Source organism: Eretmochelys imbricata, chromosome 4 (assembly GCF_965152235.1).
Source record: "Eretmochelys imbricata isolate rEreImb1 chromosome 4, rEreImb1.hap1, whole genome shotgun sequence".
In the NCBI taxonomy this organism is placed as follows: domain Eukaryota; kingdom Metazoa; phylum Chordata; order Testudines; family Cheloniidae; genus Eretmochelys; species Eretmochelys imbricata.
The window spans coordinates 34159369-34174789 of record NC_135575.1 but is presented as its reverse complement, the minus strand read 5'-3'; the positions used below and the strand labels follow the sequence as shown (position 1 = coordinate 34174789).

Here is a 15421-nt window from a genome sequence, read left to right as displayed (position 1 = left end):
TGAGTGCCTAACTTCCTTTTGTGCCTTTTGAACATTTCCCCAATAACAATTAAGATATTAATTGTGAGGTAATTAAAATGCAACGCTCTAAGCAGCTAGTGTAGCTCTAATTAATAACAGTGAAGATATTAATGTTTTATATTATTAAATGCCTGTATGTTGTAGAGAAATGTGCATATGTGAGAATTTTGAAGTTTGTAGAGTATTTAACTTTAAAGTTAGGGGTTGAATTAGAGAGTATTTTTACCTTTTTTAAAAGGGCTTCTTTCAACTCTTTGTACTACATTTTTGAAAAATCTTTAAAAATTTCCTCATTTAGATTCAGGGGCTAAGGGAAGAGGAGGTTAGAACAAGTCTTTTAATAATGAAGCCCTTGTAACACCTTAACTATGCAGTCACGACAGGTATCTCCGAAATAATGTTCCCAAGCTAAAGAAATTTGCCTCTTGTGCAAAACGTTTTGCAAGGTGATTGTCACAGAGTTAGTGGGGCTATCCTGCTGTACCAAATGACTGTATACCTGTGAAGAAAAAAACAATTTTGGACTCTGTCAAATACATACACATACAGTAGCCATGGTATTATACTATACTTTGGTAGTTTCATATAAAAAATTAGATTGAAAATACCATAAGACAACAACAAACAATGCTGCATTCTTTATTTTTCCATTTCAAGAAGAAACAGTCTGGATTGACATTTGTGGAAACATCTTGGTCCCACATATTCCCAGTACCTGTTTTGTGTTTGATGGCTTTGTTGAGATGCAAGTGGCAGGGGTGTTTATAAAGCAATTTATGAAGATTCATCACTGATAAATAATGGTATTTGTGAAACAGAAGCCATGCATATTTGCCAGTAATTCTTTTTTTATTGCTTGCTGGCAGAAATGAGGTGGGGAGCTGGCTTTGGTACAGGAGCAGAGCGATTTGTTAGTGCACACCTGCTCACCAAGGTTGTTCTGTAGTGTCAAAGCCTGCAAGATTGATGTAATTTTACCTGAAGCTGCAACTCCTTTAATTATTCACATTTTCCACTTGTAGCTACATGATGTTCATGCATCTCTATTTATAACTTTCACTATGATGGGATTAAAAAAACAAAGGAAAAACACTAAAGAAACATCCATTATTTTATTTATATTTATTTGTGCTTTTGTTACTGTGTAGTTATTACTAGCAGAAGAAAATCACATGTATACTCTTTTCTAAAAGACAGCTCTAGCTAAAAGGTATATTCATTTTAAAGAGGTTGGTAGACAGTAAACAAGGAAAAAGTCATTATATAGCTAGAGCCTTCTTTAAAACAGCTGTTGTTGAACAGGTTACATCTCTCCTGTTTTAATACTACCTCTGTATTTTCTTTACAGCAAAAGGAAGAATGTGTGAATAGATTGGGGCCCCTTAGGGGGCCACGAGCAGGTTACTAGCAATATTACCCATAAGGGGGAAGGATTGCAAGCCAAAATAGGAAAAGAACAGATTAAAGAATATTTAGATAAGTTAGATGTATTCAAGTCAGCAGGGCCTTTTGAAAGTCATCCTACGGTATATAAGGAACTAGCTGAAACAATCAAACATTAGCAGTTATCTTTGAGAACTCAGGGAGAAGAGGTGAGGAGACTGGATTAGGGCAAACATAGGACCTATCTTTAGAAAGGGGAACAAAGAGGACACTGGGAATTACAGACCGGTCAGCCTAACTTTTGAAACCTGGAAGATACTGGAACAAATTGTTAAACAATCAGTTTCTAAGCACCTTGAGGATAATAGGGTTGTAAGGAATAGCCAACATAGATTTATCAAGAACAAATCATACGAAACCAACCTAATTTCCTTCTTTGATAGTGTTCCAGCATAGTGGATAGGGAGGAACCAGTAGACATGATATATCATGCTTTTTAGTAAGGCTTTTGATTCAGTCCCACATGACTTTCTCATAAACTAACCAGGGAAATTTGGTTTAGATGAAATTACTATAAAGTGGGTGCAGAGCTGGTTGAAAGAGTATACTCCAAATAGTTATCAGTGGTTCATTATCAAACTGGGAACGTGTATTTAGTGGTATCCTTAAGGGGGTCAGTCCTGGTTCCAATATTTCAGTTAATTCCGCATTTCAGTTAATGACTTGGATAATGGAGTGGGGAGTATGCTTATAAAATTTGCAGATGACACCAAGCTTGGAGGGGTTGCAAGCACTTTGGAGGACAGGATTAGAATTCAAAACAACCTTGACAAATTGGAGAATTGGTCTGAAATCAACAAAGAAATTCAGTGAAGACAAGTGCAAAGTACTTCATTTAAGAAGGAAAAATCAAATGAACAATTAGAAAATGGTGAATAACTGGCTGGGCAATAATACTGCTGAAAAAGATGTGGGGGTATAATAGATCACAAATTGAATATAAGTCAACATTGTAATGCAGTTGCATAAAAGGCAAACTATTATTTTGGGGTATATTAATAGGACACGGGAGGTAATTCTCCTACTGTACTTAGCACTGGTCAGGCCTCAACTGGAGTACTGTGTCCAATTCTGGGTGCCACACTTTAGGAAAGATGTGGACAAATTGGAGAGAGGAGAGCAACAAAATTGATAAAAGGTTTAGAAAACCTGATCTATGAGGAAAGGTTAAAAAAACTGGGCATGTTTAGTCTCGAGAAAAGAAAATTTAGGGGACACCAGAAAACAGTATTAAAATATGTTAAAGGCTGTTATAAAGAGGAAGGTAATCAAGTGTTTTCCAAGTGCACCGAAGATAGGACAAAAAGCAATGGGCTTAATCTGCAACAAGGGAGATTTAGGTTAGGTATTTGGAAAAACTTTCTAACTATAAGGGAATTTGAGCTCTCGAATAGGCTTCTAAGGGAGGTTGTGGAATCCCCATCATTGGAGGTTTTTAAGGACAGGTTAGACGAACACCTGTCAAGGATGATCTAGGTTTACTTGTTGCTGCCTCAGCACAGGAAGCTGGAGTTGGTGACTTCTAACGGTCCCTTCCAGCCCTGCAATTCTTACTCTATGAACATGCCACGTGGTGGTATTTAATTTCTCATTTTATGAATTATACATAGGAGTCAAAAATGTTTTGAAAGCATAACAAGTAATTGTTGGATCCATAGATCCTTCTAATCCGATATGCTATTCATTAAATGCACAAAAGCCAGCATTTGGATAGTATTTTGTGTCGTGATATTAGTACTCTTAGACATACTTTTTTCACTTTAAGTAATTTATGTTGTATCCTTAATACAGATAGTCCAAGGAATTGCTGACACAATGGCAGTAATGAAGGAAAAGTTATAAAAATGTTGGCATGAAAAATTGAATTGAAATTAATAGCATTTTGCATATTGTTCATATAGCCGTATGTTGTACTGTATTCAATTAAATGTGTACTGATTGCTTCTTTCTTGGTTTATTTCTCCACTGTGCGCAAATGAATATATGAACTTGCAGCTATATGTGAGGTGCTTATTTGGAAATATATTTCAAGAAGAAAAAAAGCAAAGTATCTTTATATGGAGGTGATTTCTACCTAATCTCAACATTTTCCTAGCTACTGCCTTCTAAAACCATTATATCTAACTGGTAAGATTATAGTAGTTTTAGCAAACGTCTTCAGCAATCAGGCTAGGAAAAAAAGATGAACATAAACTTATCTGCTAGTAACCCACCCTAAAATAACATTGTGAAAGATAAATGATTGTCAGTTTCAGTTACAATTATGACAGATATGTTTTTAATGGTGTGCTTTTTAGACCAATATTTTCACATGTAACTTGATTCAGAATGCCTGAGTTGCCATCTCCATTCTCAGTATAGCAGCTGGCAGCAAAACAAATCCGAGGTTGAGGATTTTGGTGTGCTCATCGTTTCCCTGCATCCTAATTTTTGAGCTCAATTATTTTTCTTCCTCAGAGAGAGAGAGAGAGAGAAGCAGTTCTAAACTCCTTTACTTTTTAAAATTAATTGGGTTGAACAGCGCACCAGACAGTGGAAAAAAAAGCCCCAAAATGTGGAGCCTCACTGATTGGTTCAGCCTGCAAGGATTTGGACTGATCTGGGGAGTCTTCCAGCCAGCTGGATTTTCCTGGGCCTACTTCCCAATTAAGCACTAAGAGATCGGTGTAGGATCCATGACACAGCTCAGGTGACCTATACCAGTGGTACAGCAGACCCTACTTGTCTTCGGCTAGAGACCTGATGTCTGGCTGGCATAAACTTTGTGATAGGCATGATGAGCTTTGAAACCACACTCCCCATGTGCGCCTCTGTGCAGAGTAGAGTTAGAGGGAAGTAGAATGTCCTGATGGCTAGTAGCTGAAGTAAGCCTCATCTAATATTTAGAATTTACAGATTTCCACACACAAGAACAGACATTCTGGATTTTTTTTTCTCCATTCTGTTCCAAGAAGGAGGGTAGTTTCTGAGATTCACTTGTGGAGCCTGCAGACTCTCAAAAGTCAGTGAGAATATTTAAATATGAAGATTTAGCCTACCTTTATTAACTCTTTTCTAACACCCACCAGTTAAATCCAAAGGGACACCCCTCTTTCCCCCCCCCCCCCGAGAAACTACTCCCAGTCCATTGGGCCGTCACTTCCCAAAGGTCTGTACCCAGAAACATCCAGATATAAATTTTTTTGCCACAAGCCGGCCTTTGAACTGTGTTCATTTCTGGACAGTTTATAATTTATTTGGGGGCACAATCCTATGGTTGATTCCTTTGTTGTTTCTGGGCTAAACTAATCTCCTGTTCACATTTTTTTAAAAGAAGCAATTCCTCTTCTCTTGATGCTGTAGACAGAAAGACTGATGGCTCCTTAAGGGGAAAAAAATATTACTCTTCCCTCACAGCAATCCAGAACTAAGCATTCTGTATGCAGCTAAGAATCTGAATATATCTTTAGGCTCAGATCCCTTCCCCACCTACCAGCCAGAGTGAGAGATTTAAAAAATGAACAAAAAAAGGAGTAAGTCTGGTGACAGCTTTCGTCCATGATGCATGAGACTTATGTCATCATGCCAGTCCATGAGAGAGGAAGAGCAAATGACCATTAACAAAGCAGTGGAGACAGATAACTACACAAAATGTTCACAAATGCAGAAAGTAAGCTTAAAAAAAGAGGACATTGTTTTTCTCTGGCCTTTCAGTTACAGTCCTCAAGTATTAGTAACAATAATAATAAGTAAAGAAATATCAGATCGAAATGTGATTGTTTTAAATTGATTGTGTCCCTTTCATTATGTTACTTTAGTATTTTTGTATGGCATACGTAGGTAGCTTGTAATTGTTTATCTCTATGCTGTCCTCTCTATGGAAAGGTCACAAGATCAAGCTGTCTGACCTGTTCAACTCCTTTGCTTGCAGCATAGTGGTGTCCTTGGGCACATAAGTATAAGGTGTTTTGGGTGTGCGGGGGGAGGGGTGGCAGGACAGTAGTAGAATGCTTGTGAGAGAGAGGTCAAACCACAATCTTAACCTTAGCTTTTCTCCAAAATAAGTAGATGCAATTTATCTTGTCCACATTTCTTCTTGACATGTGTCCTCATCCCAAAGGAAAAGGTTTCTGAGATGGATTAAATTGTGCACAAAGACCTATTCAGTATAATTCTTCACTAAATAAATACCATTTATGACAGGATTTGCTTGAGTAATCATTTGTTCAGCACGCTTTTTCTGTGAACAGTTAAAACCAAAACAAAAAAATCTTCCATATGCAGTTGACCCAGGCATATTCCCTTAAGTTGGTGCTTTGTGTTTTTTGACATCCACTCAAAATGCAGACAGTTGGAGATTTACAAAGGTTGCTGTATTGTACTGAATCTCAGATATTCCATAAAGTTCATGTTGCATTACTGATATCAGTTATTTTTCACAAGCTTTTAAGACTTCAGTTTGTGAATAGAATATATGGCTTATTGGATGGAGTTATATTAATGACACGGTTTTGAGTTAGAGCAGCAATGCATGTCATCCATGCCTTCCAGACTTTATCAACCTAGAGAGATTAATGATTGGTTTTGTTAGAAAATATAGCAGCTAATTTGCCCGTGTTTACTTAAAAGATTAGTTTATCCAGCTCATCAAACCTTCAGGAAATAAATGTATTAACTGGGTATATTTAATGGTACACAATAGCCTTTAGCAACTTTCCAGCCTAAAGAGGAGCCGCTAGGGGAGAAAGCTTGAGGTTATATTTTAATTTTGCCCCAAAAATAGGACGACAAATGTTTTGATTTGTGAAAGAAAGTTCTTACATCCTGATACAGAAGAAAAGCCATCCATCTTTTTTATGACAGAATACCCTAAATGTGCTCGCCTCTTTCTGTGATAATATTCATTAGACATATTCATAAAAACTAGCCGTGTCCATATTAGCCAGTCGTCACACTGAGGCATCCTTCTCACTTCAGATTGATTGTGTTAACAGAAGAAGGAGGCAGTAGTTATGTCTGGAGAGGAGAATTCAGTATATAAGGTTCAAAAGGGGAACAAAATAGTAAAATAAGGTTTAGGAAAATAAGTGAAATATTTTTGTGGGCTTAGTATTTTTTGAAAGTGTAGCAAAATGCCTGTTGTGTGTGTTAGATCATTTATATTTGAAAGTGGGAATGACATTTGACATACAATGTTAGCAGCACACAAAAAGGTCTCTCTCTTTTACTGACCAAATTATTTTCATAAATGTAAAACTCTAGTAAATTTAGGAGACAAAAAAGTTTTTAATGTAGAGTAGTGGCTACTCTACATTAAAGGGCAGTCAATTCCTTTTTACTAGAAGGTTGCTGGTTTATTGTAAAAAATTAAAATTTAGGGAGGAGAGGGCCATTGCTACGGGCCAAGATTTCCAAAAGTGACTTGTGATTTTTTTGAGTGCCTCAATTTTTAGATGCCCATCTTTTGAGACTTCTTGTAGGGGCTCAGTTTTCAGAGAGCGTGTGTTTAGCAGGCTCCCTTAAGATGTCTCCAGGTGTACACCAAATATGTAGGCAACCAAAATCACTTGTCACTTTTGAAAATCTAAGCCCAAATGTCAAATATTTTCATGCCGGTTTAAAATTCCTCTCCTTCCTTGACTTTTTTGTTTTAACAGCTTAGGGGTATATGTAGACTCTTATGTCCTCCCACAATTCTCTCTGTTTACTTGGGCACTGTTGGAGGTGGAGGTGCTGAGATGCCTTTTTACACTTGCTAAGGCATCCTACTTTTATCTCCCTTCACACACAAGTATTGCTGAAGTTTTCCTAACAGTCGTGTAAAACATGCCAAGAATCCCAGGTGCAGGGGATATAATTCATGATAGAATCAGGCTGGAACTGTCTCCCTACGGAAAAATAAGAGGTTGTAAACATGTCAGAGAATTTAGTTGAAGTTCTCATCTCCATACAAATAAACTGAGCCTTTTAAAATGTGAGCAAAATCTGTGTAATATCAATGACTTGGAACCTGTATTCTGAGCCATAGAATTGGTGAAGTTTTGCAAACTTTGCTTAAATCAGAAAGCCTGCATTAGTTTTGCCACTTTCTCAGATTTTCCTGGAAGATATTACTAAACAGAAACTTTTTACCAAGTCACCTGTAAAATGAAAAATTAGTAATTAAATTGACTAGTAATACATTATATAACAGAGCACATTTTGTTGTCAAAGAATTTGACATACAATACCCCAGAGAAGAATGATCCTGCATGAAAACCCTTGAGTTGGAAGAACGGAGGCTGTGATTTTATCCATGGCCACAGCAGGATGCTTGTTAGAGCTGGCATTAGAACCCAGGAATTCTTAGCTCCCAGCCTGTACTTGTTAAGTCCCTCAGTCAAGAAAGCATTTTAGCACAGTGACTTTAAGGGGACTTAAGCGTGTACTTAAAAGTTAAGTACTTTTCCTGAATAAGGATGGCTTCCTGAATAGTCCAAGTCTTTCTCTTTAAACATAAAAAAAAAAAAAAAATTGGAGTAAGTAGTCCTGTCTCACTAAAATATTCTACCTTAAGTTCCAGCCTAAACTTGGTAGTGTCATAATGAATTGTCGTCCATCCCAGAGATATCTAGAACTGATACATCCAGTGCCGGTCGTACTTATGTCATGTCTTGTGCACTGTTATAAGATGAAGGTTATGGTAATTCTACACACTTGTTAATTTGTCCCATTTATGAGACTGAAGGTCTGGTGAAACAGATCAACTGGTCCTTTTGCTGTGCTCAAGAAACCATATACTCTTATTAACTGCTTTGGTCAGAACTGCAACACCCTTGCTTTCAAAACATACATAGCCCTGATGTTATCACTTCTGAAATGATGTTTGTCATAGGATCACTTTTGGTTACACATTTCTTCATTCTGCTTTGATAATTTGCAACTGGTGATAGCTTATTTTATATTTTAAAACATTCCCAAGTTCAGTCATGTTGTGTCATGTACTTCAACCAGTATGCTGCCCTGTGAGCTGCAGCCATTTTTGGATTGAATTCAAAATAAGACTAAGACAAATCCATTTTGTGTGCCATCAAGCACGAAATAATGTTGAGATTTCCTGTTTTCCAGTAGACAGCATATAATTTTGTCAAAAATAGCAGGCAACACAAAGTTCAAATTCAAGTTCAAAGTCAAGTTTCACTGGACTCTTTTAATCTGGGAAGTAATAGCTTTTAACAACTGTAACCATGACAAAGAGGGCATTGATTTTTGGATCAGCTGAAAGTTCATGCATCATGTAAATAGATGTTACTTGACTTGCTTTCCATTGTACATCTACATTTATGAGCATTTTGGTTTACAGTATGCCAACAAATTTTACTGAAGTATCTTTACTATATAAGTAATTCTATTAATCTATTAAAATATCCCTATAGCTTCAATTGGTTATGGTACTTTTTCACTTCCTGTCTTAAACAGTTGTATAAATGTAACTTTGCTGCCACTTTACATTCCTGAGGTGGCGGCATTTCAGTGGTGGATAAAATTAATCCCTATATAATTTGTCTGTAAAGTCTCTTGGATGTCTTTTGAATAAAAATTAACTAAATAGTTACTAAAAATTGAAGATGTGTTTTCAGCAGTTGTTTCACTGGTCTAACTTTCTGATTTTACTAACTTTCACATCTGGGTTTTTGCTTGTTCTTCAATCCTTGGTCAGAAATTGACATTGAACGTTGTGTCCGTGAATCAGTCAACCTTTTTTGCTGGACCCCTAAGAGTGCAACATACAGGCAACATGCACAGCCTCCAAAGCAAGCCAGTGAGGGCAATGGCTCAAGAGGTTCAATGTCCTGCTTCACAACAGATTATCAGGATGCACCTAAAAGTGACCTGGTGAGTGTTTTAGGATTATGCTTTCCTGGCTCCTTGAGAAAAAGGTGTAGTGTTAAGGGTAACACTACAAAAAAAAAACTTTATTAAGAAAATCACACCTCTGTTGTTGTTATTATTATTATTATTATCTGTTGTTATATTGTAATTCAGGTTTGGCTTCTTTTAATGCAATACTGTATTATTATTCATTAATAAACATGTATATTGTTAGCTCCTAAAGACCTCAAATATGTTGGGATCTCATTGTGCTAGTCATTATGTATACACATAATAAGTGACAGTCCCTGCCCCTAAGAATTTGCGGTCTAAAATACAGAATCTTTAAATGTAATATTTTAAAATGCCTTAGATCTTCCTAAAATAGGTTTTCTGGAAAAGGTGTATTATGAAGGTCTTATGTTCATCATACAAGATTGGCAGTATTACAACTTGTGAGTTAGTGAAACTAGAAATGAGTTGCACCGATTATCCTAACCAACTGACAAGAATCTGTGTGTAATAAACTGTTTGTATATTAATTGATTTCTTTCTACACTTTGTATTGCATTTAGTGCCCATAAAAGTGAGGGATTAGTGGTGTTGGTTTGATCTAACCATAGTGCAGAAAAGGGATGTGTTAAAATTCTCCACTTGGTTTTGCCAGTGCACTTCAATCCTTACTTGAAACATCCTTACTCTTTTGTTGTTGGATTTCCTCAAGCAGAGACTGATTGTTCTGAATGGTTTTGTGATGTGACCAGATGAGACTACACCTATCTCCTTTCCCCTGGTGACCCAAGATAGATTTTAACTCTCCGTAGATGAAAAGTATTGCTTAACCTGACATCTCTATAATCATGGTTTTCATGACTGATATTGTTACAGTCCCAATAACGTTTATGGTTACAAAACCCAAAATTTTTCCCTTCAAAGAGCACTCATATGAGTGGTGAGTGAAAAGTGTGTACTTCTAAGAGAGAGAATGGTGGTTTACTTGATTAAAATATTTTATTGTTGGAGTATGTGCCTCAATAGTAAAAATGGAAAGGGGAGAACATTGGTGTGTGTACTGGATCCAATTGGGTATCACCCTTATTTTCCTCTGCTATGTGAATTTTTTTTCCCACCCCAATCGTGGCTTTTAGTTTCAAAGTCCTCGGTACCTGCTGCGTATATGTCTATGTACTTCCTGTCCTACATAATGAGTAAGACCTCGTGACCTCCCTACAAGGTAACAAAGTGTCATTCTAGCACATTTTACAAATATGGTAATGCAGAAGTTGCACAAATTCATTTCAAGCAGAGCTAGGAGTAGAGCCTGAGGTCTCCAGTACAGAAGACCTAAGTCTCTTCCACTCAGCCTGCTGTTCTGCCAAATCTGTGGGGCTGGGAGTCCTGCCTGCAACTGCTGCTCCAAACACCTGGAACTGTTGAAGGTTGAGAGGTGTGTTTGTTTTGAGGAACAGTTTATTGCAGTGAATGAAAACAGCTCCTTGTGGGAGGCAGTGCCTTCCTCCCCACCTGTATGTGTTGAACCTTCTGATTTTTGCTCTGGTTTTGATATCAAGGTGATCTTTTAATTTTTGTTTCAGTACCATTTTGATCCTAAAGCTGCTGTAAGAAATGTGCCAGTAAAATTATTTTATCTTGTGCCAGGACATCCTCCTACCCCATCTCCACTCTTTCGGCTCTGTATAGCGTTTTATTTCCATAACAGAGTATTATCAAGGGCCTGTCTGCAGGACTATGAGCAAGCTCTTGCTACTGAAGAATAGTGAAGGGAGTAAAGTTTCCTTGAGAGGGTCAGGAAACTTTGCACTAATGCAAGACAGGCTGTGGTCGCTTTTGATTGCTTTTTCCATCTGGCATGTCACGTTACAGTTGCTGTTCAAATCTTGTAAGTGAGCAGATCTTTGGTAATAGTGTGTGAATGAGTCCCTGTGTTTTCTGTTACATTTTTTCACAAAGAATAGATTTGTATTCTGTAGCAATTTTGCTTGGCAAAAATAATTTCCAGATGTTCCCTTGTAGCTTCTCTTACTCTAGCCTGATAGTTATTTCATTGTCAAATATGCCACCTTAGATTAAGGACATCGGGCTATTTTAAACTTTCCTTCTTCAGCAAATGCTCAAATCTCCTGTTGAGTTTTGCAAAAGATTTTAAAATAATTTGAATTTGTATCACATCTTGAATCAGAATTTTTGCAGAGCTGGCATTGCAGTTGCTTACACAAAGTACATTATTATTCAGTAAGTTATGTTAGGCCATTAGAGTTGCTTCCATCTGTTCTTTCTTAACCATTCAGAAGTCAAGGCAATAAAGTGTGTGGCTTAAATGTACCTTACTATCGCAAATAGGTTTTTCAACCTCAGTATCATCCTCTGACAAGCACAAATATTTCAATATTTTTGTTTTACATTGTAATACAAAAATGAAGGATGGAACTTCTATAATCTCTTTACAAAAGTGAAAAGCAAAATATAAAACTGAAGAGGAGCAACACATTGGCTTAGCCCTTGTGGACTATAATCTTTCACAGTAATATCTTAACTTAATAACAGGAGCTTCAGCTGCTTATTTCTCATTATAGTTATTAAGGCTACAGTTGAGATTAGGTTTTAAATACCAGTAGGTTTACAGTTTCTTCAAACTGTTTTTTCCCTAGGCCTGGCAGCACTACTTTAAAAGTCCACATTTCTGCATTTTGGTCAGTCCTCTGCTCTGAGATGGAAGAGTGCTTAGCATATCATAGTCGTGGGATCTGCTTCTTTAAGTTGAAGAATTCATCCCCTGCTCAGGTCATGAAGTATTTGGCTGTGGAGTCACATCAGTGTGTTTTGGGCACTTGCCTGTAATATATATGAGCTCCTAAGGATGGTATCTCTTTATTTCTGAAATATCAAGGTGGCCATGTTAGTGGTCCTCACTTGAGCTACAAGGGTTTTAAAGACAGGGTCTTTATCCATTTAACTTGAATATTTTATTTTCCATTAAGGTAAAATAGTACTGAGAAACATGGAAAAATTAACTTCCTGGAGCAGTTATTTCACATGTTATAAGACTTCTACCTTTTACTCAAACCCAAACTCCAAGAAGAAACACAAATGGCATACTTTGGGCATTGGCCAGACACTGGAGATGTACTGTACTTCAACAAAACTGAACAATTTAGAAAAACTGCTGACTTATTGATAAGCTTCCAGCTGAAACAGAGGAAAGAATTCACTAGGGTTCTATTTCCAAATGGATATGTAATTGTGTCAGGGAGATGTACAAGGCTAAGGGACCTTCTGACACAGCATGTACTCTTCCAGATCAGTTATGATATCCTGGACTGAATAGTCTCAAAGACCTTCAAGGCCCAACGTTCTTAAAACACTACATACTCAATGTCCAGGACTCAGTAATTTGCAGTAATGTGCAGATAACCTGTGTCCCCCTTCCCTATTCTGCTAGACACAATCTCTTTTTTGCTCTCTGTTCATTAATCACAACTGATTGCTTCCCAAAAATAAAGGATGTAGAGACTTGCATCTCCAAAGAAAATGTTATCCTAACTGTCCTTTTCTCTTTTCTGAGATGGCAATGATCTGACCCCTTTTATTTTTGAGAAGGTTTTGTTTTGAATTTTTTCACCTCAAGTGTCTACTGTTCACTGACAGAGCTATATTCTCATGCAAGGCTTTATCCAGTATGTTTATCCATAGTGTACATAGTTACGATCATTTCAGTAATTTTCACATCAATGTAATTGTTATAATAAAAATGTTCCTGTAGCACATTTGTTTCCAATCTGAGGAGTTGCAGACACTTTCCCCTTTCCTTATGGCTAGATGGGGGTGGGGGAATGTCTTGAACCATATGGGAGAGTGTCCTGACAATTTTTGGGGCCTGTCTTAGGAAAGGACATTGAAAGAGACTGGCTTGTTTAGGCTAGCAAAAAAAAGTCTGCAAGGAGATATGATTGTTCTCTGTTAATACATTAGGGAGGGTAAATACCAGGAAGGATGAAGAATAAATGGATATAAACTGGCCATGAATAATTTTCTAATCTTCAGAGGTGAAGTTCTTGAACAGTCTCCCAGTAGGTGTTGTGGGGGCAAAATACGTAACTTAGTTTTGAGAGAGAGCAGGACAAATGTATGAGTTTGCTTGTATGACTAGGTTGCCTGTGATAGTAGAGGGCAGAGCTCAGCAACCCTGCAAGCTCACTTCTGGTTTGTCTTATGGTCCTAAAAGCTCATGCTTCAGAGCTTCAGCTGGCCACCTGCAGGAGTCAGGAAGGGATTCCCTGCTCCATTTAATTCTGTTTATCCCCTCCTTCTGAAGCTTTAGGGATGGCTATGGCTGGAGATGAGACAGTGTCTGAGAGGGGCTCTGAGGTGAGCATTCTTTCTCAGGCTCTTGTCTGGCTGGTTCTTGCTCACATGCTGAGGATCTAACAGATCACTCTATGGGGGTTGGGAAGGCATTTCCCTGCATATCAGATTGGCAATGAGCTTGTTTTTCATCTTTCCCTGCAGCGTATGTATGGGTGTATGTCACTTGCCAGGATGATCTGGGTATATCTCACTTAATCACTGGTGTTGAAAGCCTTAACAATTCACCCTTTTGAACCTCTGACTTCAATATCGGCATTCTGTCCCTCCAACCAAACTTGTTTTCTGGTCACCATTACATTTGCAAAGCGAGTGTCAGGGGTGGCAACGTCCTCCATGCATGTGCCACAATGCCGAAGTGGTGCTGGGAACTCCACAATCATTTCTCCCCAAAGTTCACTCTTTTTTTCCATGCCTCTCAGGAGATTATTCTTCCCTTGTTCTGTCCCAGGCCACAGCATCCAGCCAAGAAGCCGTGATACAACTTGAGCATCAGAGGAGCACTAAAGAATTGCACTAAACATACAGAATCCACAAGAAGGGCAGACACACTGTCTCCTTTCATCCAAAGTGTCAAGGACTCGGAGCTTTCAAGCTATCCATTGCTATGTGGCTCAGACTGTGCATCCTGGGCGCCTATAAGGGTATCAAGCATCCCTGTTCCAGAAGAAATCAAAGCACAGTCCAGGAGATCGATAGAAACCTCATGGGATGAACAAGCAAGTGCTTCCACCACGGAGATATGCAGAGCACCACATGGGCATCGACTAACATGTTTATCAGACACTATAAAGTGGAGTTCCAGTCATTTGCAGAGGCCTTCTTTGGCAGGAAGGTGCTACAGGTGGTGGCCCAGTATTGCCTTTTGACTAACATTAGTGGGTGGGATTCCTTTTCTAGCTCATTCTATTTACTTTTTCCTTATCCCTCCCTACTTCTGTTTCACTGCTTACTACTTCCCAGACATAACAGAGTTGTGGCAGACGCTGGGCTGCAGAATGGAAAATTTCTTACCAGATAATTTCCTTTCTGCTAGTAGCATCTCCCACAATTCTACCCAGCCTGCATGGCTCTTAAGCCAAGGGGTCAGCTTTGCATAGTAATGTCCAAATAAAGACAATTGCCTGCTGTACGTGGTTAATAAGTTGGCATTTGATGATGTACATCTATTTCTACAAGTTTCACCCGGCTTTGGAATGACTCATCTGGCGACAAAGGAGACATGGCCAGCACACACTGTGCTGCAGCTTTGATCCACTTCCGGAAACTTCAGTGTGTTGGGGAGCAGGCTGGACATAACAGAATTGTGGGAGATGCTGCTGGCAGAAAGGAAATTATTGTGTAAGGAATTTTCCATTCTGTGTTTTACAGAAGGGGGAAGCCAAGGCATAGAGCTTGTAACTTGCTCAAGGCCACAGAGAACGCTATTGTTAAAGCCATGACCAGATATTGGGACTACTTGATTCCCCATCCAGTGCTTAAACCACTGAACCACATTTGTTGTTAAATTATGATTTGTATTATTGCAACATCTAGCATACATTTATTTGTATTACCTAGACATGGACCAGAACTCTATTCTGCTAGGTGCTGTACAAACACAGAACAAAAAGGGTCCTGGCTCCAGAGAGCTTACAATTGAAATATAAGATAAGAGATGTTAGAGAGCTTATTCCTTCACTCTCCCACTTCCCTGGTCCTTCTCGCATGAACAGAGAGCAACAACACCCGAAGTCCAAAGGTG

At 38.3% G+C, this 15421-nt stretch overlaps 1 protein-coding gene across 3 annotated transcripts in view; it reads left to right on the top strand.

The window, feature by feature from the left end:
- Nucleotides 1-15421, top strand: part of TBCK (TBC1 domain containing kinase) — a 188080-nt gene that overhangs the window by 113518 nt on the left and 59141 nt on the right. For 2 of the 3 annotated variants that reach the window (XM_077815107.1, XM_077815108.1), the window contains exon 23: nt 9143-9318. The exons of the other annotated variant lie outside the window; for it this stretch is intronic. In XM_077815107.1, coding sequence (XP_077671233.1) covers nt 9143-9318 — 176 coding nt within the window. The remainder of the gene's footprint in view (nt 1-9142; nt 9319-15421) is intronic. 3 annotated transcript variants of the gene reach the window in all.